Source organism: Notamacropus eugenii, chromosome 3 (genome assembly GCF_028372415.1).
Source record: "Notamacropus eugenii isolate mMacEug1 chromosome 3, mMacEug1.pri_v2, whole genome shotgun sequence".
Classification (NCBI taxonomy): Eukaryota; Metazoa; Chordata; class Mammalia; order Diprotodontia; family Macropodidae; genus Notamacropus; species Notamacropus eugenii.
Window position 1 is genome coordinate 153,794,048 of NC_092874.1, and position 19,640 is coordinate 153,813,687.

The 19,640-nt window shown below is 34.2% G+C and overlaps 1 protein-coding gene across 3 annotated transcripts in view; it reads left to right on the forward strand.

Moving 5' to 3' along the window:
- PTPN12 (protein tyrosine phosphatase non-receptor type 12) overlaps positions 1–19,640 on the forward strand; it is a 96,731-nt gene that overhangs the window by 33,080 nt on the left and 44,011 nt on the right. For 2 of the 3 annotated variants that reach the window (XM_072653171.1, XM_072653172.1), the window contains exon 2: positions 3,733–3,841. In XM_072653171.1, coding sequence (XP_072509272.1) covers positions 3,733–3,841 — 109 coding nt within the window. Of the gene's footprint in view, positions 1–3,732; positions 3,842–5,736; positions 5,814–19,640 lie in introns of those variants that run through there. The other variant, XM_072653174.1, reaches the window with a different exon arrangement.

A 19,640-nucleotide genomic window follows, 5' to 3' on the forward strand; every position in this document is an offset into this window, starting at 1 on the left:
TCCCTCCAAGCTACTAGTGCCCTCTTCCAAAACTGCTTTGTATATATGTTTAGCATATATTTATATATGTGCATTTCCCCCCAATAAAATATAGACTCTGAAATGAAAGAGAACTATTTTATTTCTGCCTTTGTATCTCCAGTGCCCAACATAATGCCATAGTCTATATGTTTTAAAACAAAATTCAATAAATGTTTAGATTTGCCAGCCCTAGGTGCTGTTAATACAAAGACATAAATGAAATAGTCCTGGCCCTGGATTATAGAATATAATCAATTATGTTATATTCTGTCAGAGCATATGCATGTAGTATTTTAAGGATTATAATGCACCTTTGCACACATTAACCTCATTTCAAAGGGACTTTACAGAATCATAAAATTTTAGCATTAGGAGGGACCAGATATTTAGATGCTTACTTAATGACCAATGAATTAAAGATTTTATAGCACTTTTCTTATAATAGCCTTGTTGAAGGTAGGTAGAGCAAGTATTAGCTTTCATATTATACACATGAAGCAGTTGAGTTTCTGAGAACTTTTTCTTTGCCCATGAAGAACTATTGGGCAAGAGTAGGAGGTGAGACATGATAGAATATATTGAGCATTTTTTCCTCTTTCAGTAATATGCTAGGTTTCCCTTTTTTTTGAGAATATTTTCTGTTATTATTCTCCCCTCCTCACCCTTTTAAAAAATCTTCTTATGTAAAATTCCAGAAAATGTTGCCAAAAGAAATAAATTTCAGAAATGATACATCTTTTTGTAAGAAAGTAAAGAGGGTATAGAAATAATCATCTAGTGTACAGAAACCTTGCAAATATTCTTGAATTAAATCATGAATTAGTGTATTGGTGTTTTTTCGTTTTCCTTTTGGACATTTTCTTCGAATGTGTTCCTTAGTATGAATTAATGGTTCATTATAGTTCATTGTGAGAACTATGGTACCGTAGGAAATCACCAGTGTAGGAAATTTCACATTGGCCTTATTCCCATTCAGTTCAAGATTGTAGTTAGGTTTGGTTTTTCATCTTATTGATTTTAAAAATATGATCGTATTCTTTGGACGGGGATGGAGGGTGAGTCCAGAAAAATCTTTTAATAGCTTAGCAGATGGCATTCATCTCATATCTTAGTTTATGCATCTGGTGGCTTTTTTTCTCCATTCATATGGTGAGTTGAAGGAAAGAAAGAAAGTTAGTAAAGGAATGTTTCTGTCCTTGAAACATTTTTTTGAGAAGGTAGACTCTAACAGTTACCATCATGCAATTTTGAGAAGTGGTAAGGAGAAAAAAGAACTAACCTGTCCCTTAACAGAATCACTAACACTTGTAATTAAAATGAGGACTTTTCTTTTCTGTTTGTCCAGGATAGACACTTTTAGGCAAATGGCAGTTTGCAAAGCAGCAAAAGTCATGTATGCTACTAAGTACAATGAAAAGATACATGAAGTATAGAGTATTAAATTGCTATGATTTGCAAATAACCAATTATTTGCATTCTTGAAATTATTGAACCATCTCTGTTACTTACATTTATATACCAAAGAAGCAAAAGAATGGCTAAAAAAAGTCATTGTAGTCTCACTTCCTGGCATCAACTAAATTTAAAGTTTTTGGATCAGAGTACTCTCAATATGTCTTTAAATAGAAAAGAAAGGAATTGAATTTCAGGGATATAGTTGAGTAGAATTTCAACAATTTACAATGCTAACTTTTTAGTGCTTCTGAAAGCAGGAAGTCCTTATTAGTGAAAGACCAGAAATATTCTAGCTCAAAGAACATCCCTACTGCCATATGTGGTAAGGGTTTGTCACTAACCTACAAATTGCTTCTGTAGTACAGTGAACAAGCAGAATTGGTCTTTGTCAGGCATTCATAAGAGATATGAAAGGATGCATTTTTTCATAGTGCCTTTTAAGTGATTTTTTATTATTTAAAGAATTTAAGAAGTAAATTCCGTCCTTCAGATATGGGTGAGGTTTTGTTTTGTATTTAATTGAAAGCAATTTGGGGATACTTAAGACAAATAGCAGTTCATAAGAATTAAGTAAGTTGGACATAGAGTTTTCAGTTTAGTGTTGGAAATAGAACACTGGACTGATACAGAGGATATGTTTTAGTTAAAATATTGAGCTCTACTATTTGAATAAGTAATAATTTCACTGAAACTTGGAGTTTCGCTGTTAACATATAAAAAGAATGAAGATAATATTTGTACTAGAGCCTTACAAAACTGTTGTGAGGAAAATACATTGTAAACCTGTATTACTGAGTTTGAAAAGTGCTTTGATTCTAACTGTTCCTGATTATAAAAAAAGACATCTTAGTCCATTTGTACACCCATCCCCCAACTTCCTGTACACTGTTATACTTTGGAAAAGTGGTATCAAGTCACTCAGTATTTATTTCTTAAGTGTGTGCAGTGGTACTGTACTGGGTGCTGTAAAAGATATTTGTGTTACTTTGGATCCATAATCTTATGGATGGGAGAATTTTTTCTTTTCCAGTGGTATATTGTGCTGTCCATCTTGTCACTGCCTTTCCATAAAAATCTTCTGTAATGTAGTGTGCCAAATTCATTTTTAAGCTCCTTGATGTGCAGACCACTGTGCTAGGCACTGGCCACAGAACCAGGATACAGAGACTAAGATGGCAATACTTTCTGCCTTCCTGGGGTTTATATTATTACTAGAGACTGTAACCTGTTCATAGGCAAGAAGACAAAAAGTAATTTCAAGAGAGGAGGAAAGATTGCTTCTGACTGAAAGGGATCACAAAAGGCCTTTTATAGAAAGTAGTGAAGCTGTCCTCTGAATGAACCTAGGATTCTAAGGGGTGTGAATGAGAATGTAATGCATACCAGATATGGAGCAAAAGGCATGGAAGGGTACAATGGAATATCTTTCGTGAACAATACCTGGTAGTCTACTTGGACAATTATTGACGGTGTATGTGAGGCAAATAATACAAAATGGAAGATGAATCATGGGAGACTTGAAATGTTAGGTTGAAGAGGAGCCACTGGGAAAAGAAGAGGAGCCACTGGGAAAAGAAAATAAAACGGTAGTGACAAAGTCAGATCTTCTGTTTTAGGAACATCATCTTGGTAGTTGTGATTAAAGAGATACAGGAAACAGGAAGACCCAGTTAGGCTGTTACAGTAGATGAAGCAATAAATGATGAAAGAAGGGGGACAGGTTCAAGAGATGTTGTGAAAGTGTCAGCAAGACTGATGGCAAATGTAGGGTGAAGCAGAGCGGAAAAGTCAAGGAATACTCTTCACATGTTTATGTGTATCAGCATATGCCCCTCACTGTCAATCTGTAATCCTTCACTCTGGCTGTACAACCTGCCAATCTCCTTTTCTGGTCATACATCCTGGGAGTTCTGTGTATATTTTGCATCTTTATATCTTGCATAGGGAAAACTCAAATCTTATCATGATTTTTTAATGTCTTACCTCATTTTAGAGTTTATAGGGAAAAATCCTAATCCTTTTTTTTTTAAATTATAAAATTAGATTTGCTTTGAACTGTCAGCTCTTTGAAAGTGGGAAAGGGTGAAAAGAATACTTTGAATTTAGAAGCATTTGGGAAAATGTCATAGATAAATTTTTGTTAGCACTCAGCTCTACAACTTTAGAGCTCTGTAGAACTTTAGTAAATAATTTTCTAAATGAATTAAATATTTCAGATGTGAAGATATTTGACTAAATGTTGGTTTTTTTCCCCAGAGACTAAGACGATTATCCACCAAATATAGAACAGAAAAAATTTATCCAACAGCTACTGGAGAAAAAGAAGAAAATGTTAAGAAGAACAGATACAAAGACATATTACCATGTAAGTTTGAATTATCTTTTGCCAAAACAAATAGAAATATTAATTATTTTTGTGACTTCACCACTTTCTTTTTCTGTTGTTTTAGAATGACTAGATTAGATAAATATTCAAGGTTTTTTCCTTAAAAGTGCAATGTTGGGACAGTTACATCCAAATTGAAATATTGCTTAAATTTGTTGATAGGCTTTTAAAATTTGTTCTTTAGTCTTTATTTACAAGGTAATTTTTGTTCTATAGTAAATTTCTTTTGAAGCTTATGTATTTTTAACATTAATTTCTTAATTTTGATTTCTAAATTCTGTCCCATCCCCTCCATGAGAAGGCAGACAGTATATCAATTATACATGTGAAGTCATGCAAAACATTTTCTCATAGTAGTCATATTGCAAAAAAAACAAACAATGAAACAAAAAACCCCAAGACATCAAGAAATTGGAAAAGAAACTATTCTTTGGTAGGCAATCAGAGTTCATCAGTTCTCTCTGGAGTTGAATTGAATTTTTCATAGTGGATCCTTCGGATTTTTCTTGGAACATTGTCTTGATTATGGAGTGATTAAGTCTTTCACAATTGATTATCATTACAATACGACTGTTATTGTGTACAGTGTTCTCCTAGTTTTGCTCATTTCTCTTAATAGTTCATGTGAGTCTTCCAGGTTTTTCTGAGACCATCCTCCTCATCATGTCTTATAGCACAAGTAGTATTCCATCACAGTCATATACCATAACATGATCAGCCATTCCTCAATTGATGGGCATCTCCTTAATTTCCTATTCTTTACCAGCACCACAAGAAGAACTGCTATGAATATTTTTGTACCTATAGGTCCTTTTCCTTTTCCTTTGCTGATCTAAATTTTAAAAAAGCCAAAAACTAAAGTTTCACTGGGAAAATCCTTTTGTGAAATTCTTTGGAGGCCCTTCAGTTAAAGAAGCAAACTATATGTTAAATTTTTCAAAAGTAAACTTTGGAGATGTAGAATATAGTAGGTATTTTACTTTGCGGTGTGGTATTTGGCAAGTTATTGGGTTTTTTCTTATTCATGGTGTCTCTTAAGACTGCTATTGCTTCATATTACCAGCTGTGTTTTAGTCCTCATTGTTAGGTTGGAGTAGTTCAGAGGTTGAGAATAGAAACATTTCTGAATATATTTCACAGTGGATCTTTGAGCCTACCCTTCAAAACCAAATAGAAATGGTTTTCACATTATTTTCTATTTTCTCTTTGTAGGCTTGAATAATGGAGAGCAGGTTATGTAGTAGAGCAGTAATTTGGTATAATCTGCATGGCATTTCAGTTTTTGATAAAGTTTTTTAGTGAACCTAGAGTAAGTACAATTTATAGTGTACTATATACTATATAGAGTATGATGTGGAAAGTAGAGAGTTATCCTCATCTAGGAAATTGGGCACATACTAGCTCTGTGACCATTGGCACCTTACTTAACTAATCGGTGTCCCAGGTAAATCATAAGAATATAAATTGCAGGGCAGGTTGCTGATCTGCATTGGGAGAAGCAGTTTGCTTACAAGGGAATTTCCTATGCCAAAGCCAGCAGTTCTTGTAAAAAAAAAAAAGTTTCTCTGATTTTTTCAAAGTATTTTACTCTTCTAGTAGGATGTTCTAGGATCAAATAGACTGAAGTATTTGAATGTTTTATCTTTCTTTGTTTTTTTGTCTTTTAAGCTAGATATAAAAAATAGAATATATGACAAATACATAGCAAAGGCACATAGCCATGGACTTATGGAAGCATACATATTAGTAATAAGAGCAGATTAAAAAGTGAGGAAAAATAGCTGAAATCCTAGAGTATAGTGCAACCTTGGAATCAACTCCATCTGTATATCTATCTAGCTTTTCTGAACAATTTTGTTTAATTTTATTTATAGGGGACCTACCTATCCCTTCCGTTGGGATAGAATGCTTTATCTCATTGGATTTTTAAGCATTCTGGAAAGACTACAAGGTATCTTTAAAAGTAGAATTGTTTATACAATTGTCTTAGTTATTCATGCTGAGGATCTATTCAATATCTGGTTTATCCAGTTTTTGTGTAACCTAATTATTCCTAGTTGTTATTGACCGATCAGATTATGCTATAGCAATAAAAGGAGATGGACAATATTTTTATCTTAGAGGGGAGTAGGAATTGATGATTGGAAAGCCAGTAAATCTCTGTAGGTCAGGAATTCTTAAACATTTTTGTGTCATAGATCCTTTTAGCTGCCTGAAATCTATGGACAGTTTCCCAGAAAAATGTTCTTAAGTGAGTTAAATACATAGAATTGAAAAGGAAAGCAGTTATATTGAAGTAGTTAAGAGAGTATCAGAAATTTTTTTTAAGTTCAAGGACCTCACATTAAGAACTGCTGCTCAGATAGTTTTCAGAAAAAAAAGGTTTTTAGAAAAAGCCTTTAATGCGGCACAGAAAAACCAATTTTCTTTGCCTTACTTAGAATTATATCTCTGTCTGAATTTTCCCATTTCTCTTAATTTACTTGTGGCCCAAACTGTGATGTTCTCTTTGTTTTCTTATCCTCTGCTTTCCCCAGTCCAGATCCTGTCTTGATTGGATTATTTGTGGTAGCCTCATAGCTCATTCTCATCACTTTGTCTTTCCCTTTTCCAGTTTATATTTCTAGTCACTGTTAAAATGACATCTATATGGATAAGAAAGAGTAATCTGTCAATTGGAACCTTTTATTGGTTTCTTTGTTTCTTCTTCCCTAATGAAATCCAAATTCTTTTGCCTGGAACTCAAGGCTTTCCAAACTCTTGTGCCAGTCTACTTGTATAACTTTTATTTTACTCTACTCTCCTGAAAAAAGTGTTCACTTTAGACAAACTAAAATGCTGGGTTTCTCTAATCTATCAGTTTTGGCCTCTATCCTTTTGTTCATACCATAGCTAATCTAAGAAATGCCCCTAATTCTTTATCATCACAGTTGAAATCCTTGGCAAATAATGGCAGAGTAGATAAAGTATTGACCTTGGGAGCTGAGAGACCCAATCTGAATCCTGTCTCAGTTGCTGAGTTGTTCTCTGATGCTTGGCCAGTCACTAACCTCAGTTTCTGCATCTGAAAATGGGAATACTAACAGCACCTCGTTTCAGGATTTTAGGATCAAATAAGGTACAATATTTGTAAAGTACTATATAAATTTTAGCTATTATTAATATTACAGGTAATTGTCCTCTGTACTCTTCACTCAGAATTGATCTTTCTGTAAATGTCTCAGTAATATCGTTTGTATCTTTCTTGCGTTTATTATATTTATTTTATATTCATGAATATTTTGTATACTCATCTCTGGGATGGAGTTATAAGCTCCTTTAGGACAGGATACTCTTATCTGTATCTTTTTAGGACCTAGCACACTTTTTGTACATACTTAATATTTGATGTAATGTTTGATTTGACATCATTAGTGAAGATACTTTCTCTGATGAGAATGGATCCTGTTCCACTCTTGTTCATGGCCTCCTGTAAAACTTCCATAGAGGCTTTGTCCCTTGTGCTGGGCACCTGCCTCTAGACCCTTGGACACTAAGAGAATAGCAGTACAGCATACAAACTGTTGATAATATGCTATGTCTTTTCACACATAGTATTTGCCTTTATATTGGGTGACCTTCAACTTGAATTATTCAGAGACCATCACTTATAGCCATACAACATCACCAAAAAGATGGATGATTTTTTCAAAAGGAACTTTGTACAGAAGGAAACCTGGAGTCATGGTATTGCTTAGTTTTTGAAAGGCAATAAAACCTGCTGTATTGAACAAAGTTACTTGATTGATTCTGGACTCAATTTATCATCAGATACAAGTGCTGATGGATCATTGCTGTGAGTTATCCTTAGAATTTTGTCAGTTTGAACATTAAGCATTCTTCATCCACTTGGATCTACTTGGTGTTTACAGTTTGTGGATCTCATTTAGATAAGGCTTGATGCAGTTATCAGATCAGCAAAAAATAGCATTATCTTTATGGTGCAGTGGAAAGAATTACCGAAATTGCAGTTGAGGATCTTGGTTCAAATTTCATCTGCCACTTAACCTGTATAAATTTGGAGAAGTCTCTTTCATCTCTGGGAGTCATTTTGCTCAACTATATAATTATGGCATGGGACCAGACAATCTGAAAATTCTATTCTAAATTCAGTTCCAGCCTATGTTTTTATGATTTAGAGGTGCTCTTCATTTATAAGGAATCTTTAATTGATTTAAACTTTGCCTCTAATGCCATCTGACACAGTGTATTTCAGGTTTGATGTTTAAAAAAAAGTACTTGATTTGGAAGAGCACAATGCATAAGGTTTGACCTTTTAAAAAGATGCCTTCTGTGCATGTATCATAATTATACAAGGTTCCTTAAAAGATTTAACAATAGAGGGACCTTTGTTTAACCTTGTGATAATTAATATGAATGAAGCAATCCATAAAAATAAGAAATAAATGTTCACTAAGATACTTAATGTTCTCATTTTTTGGACCATATTTCTAATTTCATTGTTGTAAGGTGTTACCGATAAAGAAATTTCCTTTACTAGTGCAAGTCAGCAGTTTCTCTACATTTTATCATCTTAAGAGTGTTGCTTGGGCTAATGACAAGTTACAGTACACTCAGGATCAAGCAACCAATACCATCAGCATCACGACCTCTCTACTATACCACAGCTACCTTACTGTTCTTAAATAATGGGTACTTTATAAGTGTATGTCAGATTACTTTTAACTTCATCAGTGCATTACACAATGAATATTTGGAAATAGTACTTTTTAAGTAACATGACTAGTTTGTTTAAATAAATTTTTAACTTTCAAGAAAACCTTGGACCTTATGAAAAGCATATTCTCTGGCATTCCATTTTTGGTAACGTTTGTCTGTTTTTTGTGATGAATTTAAGTGCAGTAAATTTGGAAACAAATTTGTTATTTGATATAACTGATAGTGGTTTAAAGTTTCAGAAGTGATTTATATATATTATTCTGTTTGAGCCTCACAGTAACCCTGTGAGATAAAAATTAAGTGATTTACCTCTGGCTATGCAGTGAACATTGATTAAGCTCCTACTATATGCCAGGCTCTGTGCTCAGCACCAGTAAATGAGTGCTATAATTTCAACCCACACCTTCTTGATTACAATTTCATTGTGTTGTCCACTATGCTGCATCAGCTTCAGTTCATTTATTTCTTGATTGTGGTATTTTTCATATATTTCATACAACCATGCAAGGAAATATTTACTCTTGTGTCCAGAATAAAAAAGAAGTAGGGGTTGGACTGGATATAAAATAAACTGAAGAGTGGGGAACTAAAAGAAATACAATGTTTTGGTTTTTTATTTCTGTTGCCTTTTTTGTTAGAATTTTCTGTTTGCCAGATAGTGAGTTATTGATAGTGTTGTTTTTCGTGGTTTAATGATGTTATTGGGCATTATAATCTGTACCTTTCTAGTGATCTGAATCACTAGAATTCAGCAGAGACAAAGTATATCGTGTTGTTATATAAAATATATATTATATATGTATATAAATAATATTTTTATATAAAACACACTGCAGTTGATTCCTATCACAGTTCCTAAGCCAAAGCTCTTTGGATGTAGCTTATATACCTATAACCCCAAACTTCCTTTCCCACAGAGATAACACACACACACACACACACACACACACACACACACACACACAACAATTAACAGATACAAAGTCATGTTTAGTTTCCATCATTCCTCTCTTGCTAAATTTGGGAATGTCAGTACTTAATCTTGCAATATTCTGCATTAGTGATCCCACCCTATCAGGACTTCCTTTTCCTTAGATAGGATACAGCTCTTTGTTCAGACTCTTGATCCCCTTTTCCTTTAATTTCACCTGGAAATTTGCAAGGAAATAGTTTAGATTTGCATATTCTGTGAACAGGAGAACATTTTTGCAGGCTCCTGCATTTTTTTGGGAGGTGGGGTGAAACCCATTAAAAGGTGACTTTTAAGTTTGAATATCTGCAGTATCAGATACTGTCTATGTTATATTGGTTGCTGAAGTACTATTTTAGGCCCATAAGATTTAATATGTAAAGGAGAGATAATCTCTTCTCTCCGTATTGTTTGATACGTATAATGTCAAATACCTCTCCAAGTAATTTTAAGGTTAATAGATGAGAGAAAAGAGAAAAAAAGATAGTGAATCTGCAATATTTATATTAAGGTATACTCTTCTATTCCCCACCCTACCTCCAGTCTCCCAACTCACACTTTATTTGTAGGTTGGTTCTCCCAGAAAGTGGCTACTCCCAAATTCAGAGGGTATTTTCTGAGGGTCCATACTCCTTAAAGCTGTAGCTCATAGGTCTTTATTAGTTTGCTTAATTTAACAGTCAGCTAGTAGACATGATTAATCTGAAGTAAAGGTGTATAGTCAGTCTCTATTTTGTCACTACACATTTTTCTTTTTAAAAATTTATTTATTTTTAGTTTTCAACATTCACTACATGTTTTTCTGATCTTGCCAGGGCTGTCTGAGAAAGACCTGTATATTTGGTTTAGAGCATTTGGCATTTTCCAACGGGTTCCAGAAAATAGTAAATAGAATTAGCCTTTTGCCTTACCAACAACATATTATTGCCATCTAGTGGTGAAAATAATTTTAGCAGGTTTTCTAAATATGAACTATTAAAAATGGTATTTGAGGAGAATTGGATTTTCCATTTCCATTTGGGCAGGTAGGTATTGCAGTGGATAAGTGCTGAGTCTGGAGTTAGGAAGACTCATTTTCATGAATTCAGATCTGGCCACTAAACACTTAACTATCTGTGTAACCCTGGATAAGTCATTTAATCCTGTTTGCCTTGGTTTCCTCATTTGTAAAATGAGCTGGCAAAGGAAATGGGAAAATACTCCAGTATCTCTACCAAGAAAATCCCAGTGGGGTCATGAAGAGTTGAACACGACTGAAATGACCAAACAATAGATTTTCCACAATTGTTCTTTTTCCATACATAGTTTGTAGGAATGCGTTGCTGTTGGGCATGCCTTGTTTCTCCTGAAAGTCAATCTGACATCATGAACTGTCCTCCAAAATCAGTAGTAATATGTAATTTCAAAAATGTCTTCTATGTATGTATGTTATTTGATGGGAGATTTTTTTTTTATTGATTTAAAAAAAATTATTTTCAGTTCTAAATTCTCTCCCTCCCTTCACCCCTGCTGTCTCCCATTGAGAAGATAAGAAACACAATGTCTATTATACATATTTTTCGGTTGTTTTTCAGTTGTGTCCAACTCTTCATGACCTTATTTGGGGTTTAATAGGCAAAGATACTGGAGTGGTTGGCCATTTCCTCCTCCAGCTGATTTTACAAAGATGAGGAAACTCAGGCAAACAGGGTTAAGTGATTTACACATTGTTACACACCTAGTAAACATCTGGGGCCAGATTTGAACTCAGAAAAATGAGTCTTCCTGACTCCAGGCCTAGTGCTCCATTCGTGGTGTCACTTAGCTGCCTCATTTTACATAGGAAGTCACGCAAATCTTATTTCCATACTAGTCATGTTAGTGGTTAGGGAAGGGGGAGGGACACCTGAAAAATATGCTGCAGTCTGCTCTGGAGTTCATCTCTGTCTCTGGAGGTAGAGAGCATTTTTCAGCATGGGTCCTTTGGAGTTTTTGTGGATCAGTATATTAATCAAAGTAGCTAAGTCTTTCACAGTTGATTGTTTTTGCAGTGTTGCTCTTACTGTGTACAGTGATTTCATGGTTTTGCTCACTTCATTTTGTATCAGCTTGTATCAGTTCTTCCCTAGATTTTTTCTGAAACTGTCTCCTTCATCATTTCTTACAGCACAGTGGTATTCCATTTCACTCATATAGTGCAACTTGTCAGCTATTCCCCAGCTGATGAGCATCCCCTCAGATATCACAAAAAGAGCAGTTACGAATATTTTTGTTATTTTCTGTTCTTTTTCTTTGATCTCTTTGGGGTACAAACCTAATAGAGGTGTCAGTTTTATAGGGAATGCAGTTTTATAGCCCTTTTGACACTTCCAAATTGTTTTCTAGAATAGTTGGACTAGTTCATAGCTCCATCAGTTGTACATCAGTGTAACTGTTTTACACCATCCCCCGCAGCATTTGCCATTTACCATTTCTGTCATATTAGGCAATCTGATGGGTGTGAGGTGGTATCTAAGAGTTTTAATTTGCATATCTCTAGTCAGTAATGGTTTGATTTCTTCTGAATTCTTTGACCATTTATCATTTCGGCAATGAATTTTATTTTTACAAATTTCCCTCAGTTACCTATGTATTTGAGAAATGAGACCTTTATCAGAGAAACTTTCTATAAAATCCTATGACTGCTACACTACTTTACAGTTTTCCCAGCAGTTTTTGTTGAATAGTGAGTTCTTGCCACAATAACCTACTTAGATCTTTGGATTTTTCATATACTAGTTTGTTGTGGTCATTTACTTCTGTATATTGCATACTTAATCTGTTCTATTGATTATCTACTCTATTTTCTGTCCTGTCCTAGGTTATTTTGATAATTGCCTCTTTATAGTATAGTTTAAGACCTTCAGGTTAAAAAATATTGATTTCCTTGATATTCTTGACCCTGTGTTCTTCTAGATTAATTTTTTTTAGCCCCTTAAATAATTTTTGGTAGTTTGATTGGCATGTCACTGAATAAGCATATTAATTTAGGTAGTATAGTCATTTTTATTATGTTACGTTAGCCTATGCCTGAGCAGTTAATATTTTTCATTGTGTAGGTCTGTATTTTTGTACAGAGTATTTTGTAATTGTGTTCATATAGTTCCTTTGTGTATTATCTTGGCAGGCAGACTCCCAAGTATTATACTTTGTGCAGTTATTTTTAATGGAATTTTTCTTTTTATTTCTTCCTTCTGAGAGGTTTTTTTTTTTTGGTAATAGAAATGCTTTGTGATTAAGGTAGGTCGATTTTGTATCCTGCAACTTTTGCTAAAGTTAATTGTTTTGACTACTTTTTAGTTGATTCTTTAGGATTCTCAATATATAACCATCATGAATACTCTGCAAATGTATTGCCCAGGCAGTATTCACAACACCAAGGGTGATACGAATATGCCAGCCTACTTTGGAATCACAAAATATAACACTCTTCATATAGAAGGCAGAAGCAAAAGACACTAGAAAGCCAAATCCCCAAACAAGAAAGCCACATCCGTCATAGTAGCCAAGAAGTCAATAACCATTATCACTGCAGGGGAGAAAGCCTTTTCCAAGCCTTTCTCCCTGCTGTGACCTTCCACAAACAAACACTTAGGAGGCTAGCTGTGCAAAGCTTGCGTGGGTCCTCCCTCCTCTCCCTCTGCTCTAACTGCTCCTCTCAGTTTGCTCCATTCTTCCTGTTCCACCCATTCAGCAAGCTCTTCCCACCACATGTGATTTAAGCAGGTCACATAGACCTATTAATGAATGGGAAGGATCTTCCCATTTAAATGACCATGACAGCAAAGAATGGTAGTTTTGTTTCCTCATTGTTTATTATTATTTCCATTTATTTTTTGTATATAGACAGCAATTCTAGTATAATGTTGAATAATAGTGGTGATAATGGAAACCCTGATCTTTAAGTTTATTATCCTCATTACAGATAATGCTTATTCTTGGTTTTAGGTAGATACTAGTCATTTTAAGAAATACTCCATTTGTTCCTCTTCTTTCTAGCTTTCTTAATAGGAATGGGTGTTTTATTTTGTCCAAAGTTTTTTCTACATCTATTGATATAATCATCTGATTTTGGTTGTTTTTTTTTAATGATATGGTCAGTTATGCTTATAGTTTTCCTAATATTGAATCAGCCCTACATTACTGGTATAAATTCCTTCTGATCATAGTGTGTGATCTTTGTGATATGTTGCTGGTCTTGGGATTTTGTTCTTAAGGAGCTAATTGATGGCTTGAGCAGTTTATTTTTCTAAAATAGGGTTAAGCATTCTTTTTTTCTCTTCTGTTTAATCTGGGCAATTTATATATTTTTTGCAAACATTTATCCATTTCATTTTTTAAATAATATTTTTACCCAGTTACTTGTAAAAATAATTTTTAACATCCATTGCTTTTTATAAAAAGGTTTTTGAATTTCAAATTCTATCGTCTCCTCTCTCCTTAATATGGTAAGCAATCCCATATAGGTTATATATGTACAATCACGTCTGTTTCATTTCAGTTGGCAGTTTTATTGGCTTATAATTGGACAAAACAGCTCCTAATAATTGCTTTAATTATTCACCCATTTCATTTTTTATACTGGCTATTTGGTTTTCAATTGTTTATCGGTTTTTTTTCTCCCTCCCCAATAAAATCAGCTCCTAGTTATATTATTAGGTGATTTTTTAATTTTCAAATTTTACTAGTGTTTCTTTTGAGTTTTGGTATTTCTATTTCGATGTTTAATTGGGGATTTTTAATTTGTTCTTTTTCTAGTTTTTCTTTTGCATGTTCAGTTCATTGATGACCTTTCTTTTATTGATACAAATGCTTACCTTTTTTTATCTTGGAGGTATGGCTTCTCTTCAAAGACTCTCTTGAAGGTCTTTGTCTTCATGTTTCCAAAGCTTAAATTCTCAGACAGTTTTGTGGATAGAATTAAATTTAGATTCAGAAAAATGTGGATTTGAATTCTTCCTTTGAGACTTAGCAAATACTGCTCCCTAACAAAGTCTTTTAACTTTTCTAAGCTTTATTTTCCTCATCTTTAAAATGGGGAGGTTGAATTTGACCTCAGAGGGTCAACTCCAGCTTTGAATCCGATCAACTGTCTTTATGTAGCAAATTGAATTTTGCTTGATAGAGCATTCTGGAATGATTGTACCTTCTTTTAAATTTTGATTATGTTACATTCCAATTTCTCTTTGCTTTTCTTTCAGAAGTCCACTGTGATCCTTTTTAAGGTATCTTAGTTAAATAATTTATTCTGACAGCTCAGCATATCTTGTCCATATTTTGTGGCTTTTTTCCCCATAACGTTTCTGACATTTAAGCATCTTTAACTGTCATCTAGTTGTATCAGTTAATTCTACATTTTTTTTCAGTTTTGGGTGATTCAGTGTTTTGGGGGGATTTTTTTGAGCTTGTATTTCTTCTACTTGACTTAGGTTGACTAATTTTCTTTTTTACACTGCTTCAATAAGTCTATTGTTTGACTTTCAGAATGTACTCATTTTTTTGCTATTTTTTTTGCTATTGTTTTCTTCTGCTTTTTGTCATTTAAATTTAGCCTGACTTTATCCATGATTAACCCCCCCCCCCCCAAATTATTGTGATTTATAATATTCTTGCAAGTTTTAACTGTTAAATCAGTTGATCAGCAAGCATTTGTAAGTGCTCTGGACCATAAGGTTGCTCTGTGCCATGAACTGTGCTAGGCACTGAGAATACAAGTACCAAAATGAGATGCCCTCAGGGAGCTTTTATTCTGTATTTTTGCAAGTGTATCATTAGTAATCGAGATGTCTCAGGTTGTCTTGGTATTTTTTTGTTTGTTTGTTTTATTTTTCCTATCTGTTGATACTTAATCTGTTTGAATTGCCTCATAGAATTTTTTTAAAACTGTTGTTGTTTTTGTTAGTTTTCTATTTTGATTTTATTTCTTTTTTTTTTTTTAATTCCCCCCCTTATTAGTGTTTCAGTTAGATGTTTATTGTAGTAAATGTGAAGACCTTGCCTTCTTTGAACCAATCAAACATTCTTAAAGTGTTTTCTCTATTCTGGCTGCTGTATTAGGTGCTGGGAATATAATGGCAAGAAATAAAATAATCCATGATGTCAAAGAGCTTATGTTTCATTAGGGAGACAGCTTGTATATGTATACATATGCATATACATGTACATATATACACCCAGAATAAATATGAGGTAGTAAATCAGTGTAGTTAAGGAAGGAGGAGGGCACTAGGAGTTGGAGATAGGACATATTTAAGAAGGTATTGTTTAAGCTGAATCTTTGAAAAAGGGAAGACTCTTTTCATTTGAGGTGAAAAGGAAGTGTGTTTTTCTTCTGGGAGAGGGCCAGGGCAAAGGCCTGGAGGAGATAGGTGAAGGGCTCTGTACGAGGAAGAAAGAGAAGTGCAGTTTGGATTGTAGAGGGTGGAAAGGGGAGTGATATATATCCTGAAGTTGGAAAAGTAAGTTGATTCCAGCTTTATAGAGAGCTTTAGAAGCCAAACTGAGGTGTTTATTTTGTCCTAGAATCAATAGGGAACCACAGGAGTTTGAGGAGGGGAATGACATGGTAAGACTCTTAGGGACAATTAGTAGGGTATCTGTGTGGAAGATGGGGCAAAATAGTGAGAGTTGATGCAGGGAGATAAATTTGGAAGCTGTGCATTAATTTATCTTAGGGGTTGGCAAATTGGGAGAGGGGTGGAGTTGGGAGGGTTATTACTGCATGGCCCATGAGATAAGAATTTTTGAGTAAAATTTCAATGAATTTAAAAACATTAAAGTTGTTCTTAGCATTTATAGGTTCTACCATCCTCCTCGTCACCTCATTGCATAACTCTGGGATCATCTTTGACCATGTCCCTTACCTCCATGCCCAATCAATTGTCACATCTTATCAATTCTGCTTGTACAACATCTTCATACCACCACTTCCCTAGTTCTGGCCACCATCATCTCTAATATGGATTATTGTTATAACTTTATAATAATTCTCTTTACAGACTCTTCAGTTTCTAATACATCCTCCTAATAGCTGACAAAATAATCTTTACAAGAAGTAATGTCATTTCAGTATTAAAAAACTTTAGTAGTCATTGATTGTCTAGAGACTGATAGATACACCTTGGTCTGGAGTCTAAGGTCCTTTTTAGGACAGTGTTCCCTTCACATGGCGTATTTTGTTTGGACCACATCTAAAATATTGTGTCCTTTTTTTTATGGAATTGATTAGCTTCTCAATTCTTCTTAGATAAAATAATCAGGATATATAGTCGTAAAGCTTCTGTGTAGTCTCATTAGGGTTTTGACTCTTTGATTGCTTAATCCTAAACCATGTTTTCCAGCTATTTTCTTTGCCTTCCTCTATCTTTACTTTTGAAGTCACTTTACTGTAAAGTATGTGCTGATTTAGTTTGGAAGGCTCTACTGCATTCATAAAAAAATCTCTTATTTCCTCATCTTTTTATATTTTAAAGCATTTACAAATAAAGCAAAATCCTGGTAGAATTTTGTAAATACTCATCATGAGGACTGTAATATGCCATGACCAAGTACAGTGATATTTTAGTAGCCTTCTAAGTAAAGTTCTTGGCTTCAGTCACTATTCTTTTTAATTCATTTGAAGTGATATTTCACAGGTGTGACCTCATCCTCTCTTCTTCAAGAATCTCCATTGCTTTCTTGTTGCCACTAACATCAAATACAAACTCCTCTTTTAACATTTGAAGCCCTTTGCAATCTGGCTCCAGCTTACTTAAAAAGTCTCTTTAGCACTTGTTTCCCTTAATGTAATCTGTGGTCCAACCATATTCGTGTCCATGTTTGCTCTGTCTTGGTCTCCCTCCTCCATCCCATGTACCCCTCACTTACCCCCAGCATCCTGTCTTGCTTGATTGGAATGTATTCCCTACTTACATCATAGAATTCCTAGATTTCTTTCAAATTCAGTTCGCCTACCTTCTTCCTACATGAGAACCTTCCTCATCTTCACAAATGCTACTACTACCCCCCATGCCCCCCCCTTATTTATTTAATTTGTATACATTTTGTTCTTATGTGTATTCCACTGATAAAATATAAGCTCATTTATCTAGTTTAATCTCACAATGACAATGGGAATTCCCTCCTAGAATGGCTCTTGATTTTATATAGATCAATATATCTATCTGTTTGTCTTTATCCAGTGCCCAACACTTAAGAGTAAAAAGGAACTAATTAGACCCCTCAGTTGTTAGGGGGAAAACTCTTCCTTATATTGAGCAAGGATATGCCTTATAGTAACTACTATGTATATCAGCCACATAAATTGACATGTTTGACAGAACACATCTAATTGTTTAAAGATAATTTTAGTAATATGTCCTCTAAGTCATCTTTTCTCCTGGCTAAATAGTTCTTTGAATTGTTGGCAGGATATTGGTTCCCCACTTTATTTGCTGTCTTTATCACTCTACTGAACACCACCCTTGGCTGTCACTGCTCATGTTAAAACTAACAACCTTCATTTATATAATCCAGGATATGATATGGCCAGTTTTATGAGACTAACATTATGATTAGACTTGGCATTACTGTTTTTTTAAACAGACGACATATTCTTGACTCATGAATCTTGTGGTTATCCAAATGATTTCCACATGAACTTATATCTCCTGTTATGTTGTATTTATCTATTTTATTTTTAAAACCTTTATGAAGCCTTTATGCATGGCATTATATTTTTCATTTTGAGGATCATTGTATTGAGTAATCTGCCTCATATTCAAGAAGAATCTGAGTTCAAGTTCTATTTCTGATATATAGTGGTTGTGTGTAAGCCCATAAATAGCCAATTAATCTCTTAGTGATCAGGCAGCCTTCTCAGAAATTAATGAAGTGACGGATTCAAATCAAACTTGTCCTGATATGTTTACATAGCTCTGCTTTTATAGTTTACAAAGTGCTATTCTCACATTATGAGATACAGTCTCCAAATTTTATCGTCATTTCACAGATGAATGGGGTCAGAGAGCTCAAAATCTTTATTTGATTCTGTGCCTAGATTTTGTCTCTTGGAAATCTGGTAAATATGTCTTTATGTTGTTTAGTGTCCTCAAACCATTCTTATTCTGTACTCTCACCATTTGTCTAGTCACATAAATAATCTGAGAAAGCAGAATAATGAAATTCATAGGATACCTCAGGGGAGGGAATATGAAAACATGGAGAACAATATGGAAGGGATCAGAAAGACACTGAAAACCAACTGTTTTTCTCCGTCTCCTTGATATAATGGACACTCTGCAAAGGCTGAGGGATATGATATAAATATGTGAAAAAACCTAACCAGTGCCCTTGATTTGATAGCAGATCTAATGTAGAGAGAGAGAGAGAGAGAGAGAGAGAGAGTGTGTGTGTGTGTGTGTGTGTGTGTGTGTGTGTGTGTGTGTGTGTGTGTGTGTGTGTGTGTGTGTGTGTGTGTGTGTGTGTGTGTGTGTGTGTGTGTGTGTGTGTGTAAGGAGAAAAAGCTAATTGGTGCCCTTGCGGACAGGCACATTTGAAAGGAATAAAGGGTAAACTCTGAAGTAATTGAATAATTTCATTACTTAATTCTAATGTTGTAATTACTAAATTACAACATTTTCTCAGTTTCCATACTTAATAGAAATAGCAGAAAGGTTAAATTCATTTGATAAAGTCATTTAAATAAAAATGGCAGAGCCATATAGGAGGTGGATGAACAAAGAAATTAATAGAGAAATAGATGAAGATTGATCTTCTGGAAATGTTGCCTTCCTGAGAACAGTGAAGGAGATGAAGTGATTGATTAAAAGATTATATTCCTTTTCAGATATTTTTATTCTGTTTGTCAGCATACCTTTCATGCATTTTGCATTTTCCTTTTCCAGAAATCACTAGATAAAGATTTTAGTGAGTTTTTTTCTGGTGAAATTGTACTTTGTTAGTTGTAGGTTCAGGCCACAAAAAAGAAGTTTTTGCAGTGTATTATCCTAAATTACTAACAATATGCAAGCTTCTGTCCCTAACATTTTTCTATCTCTGTTGTGTCTTACTGCCATTATGTAAGAAAGAATG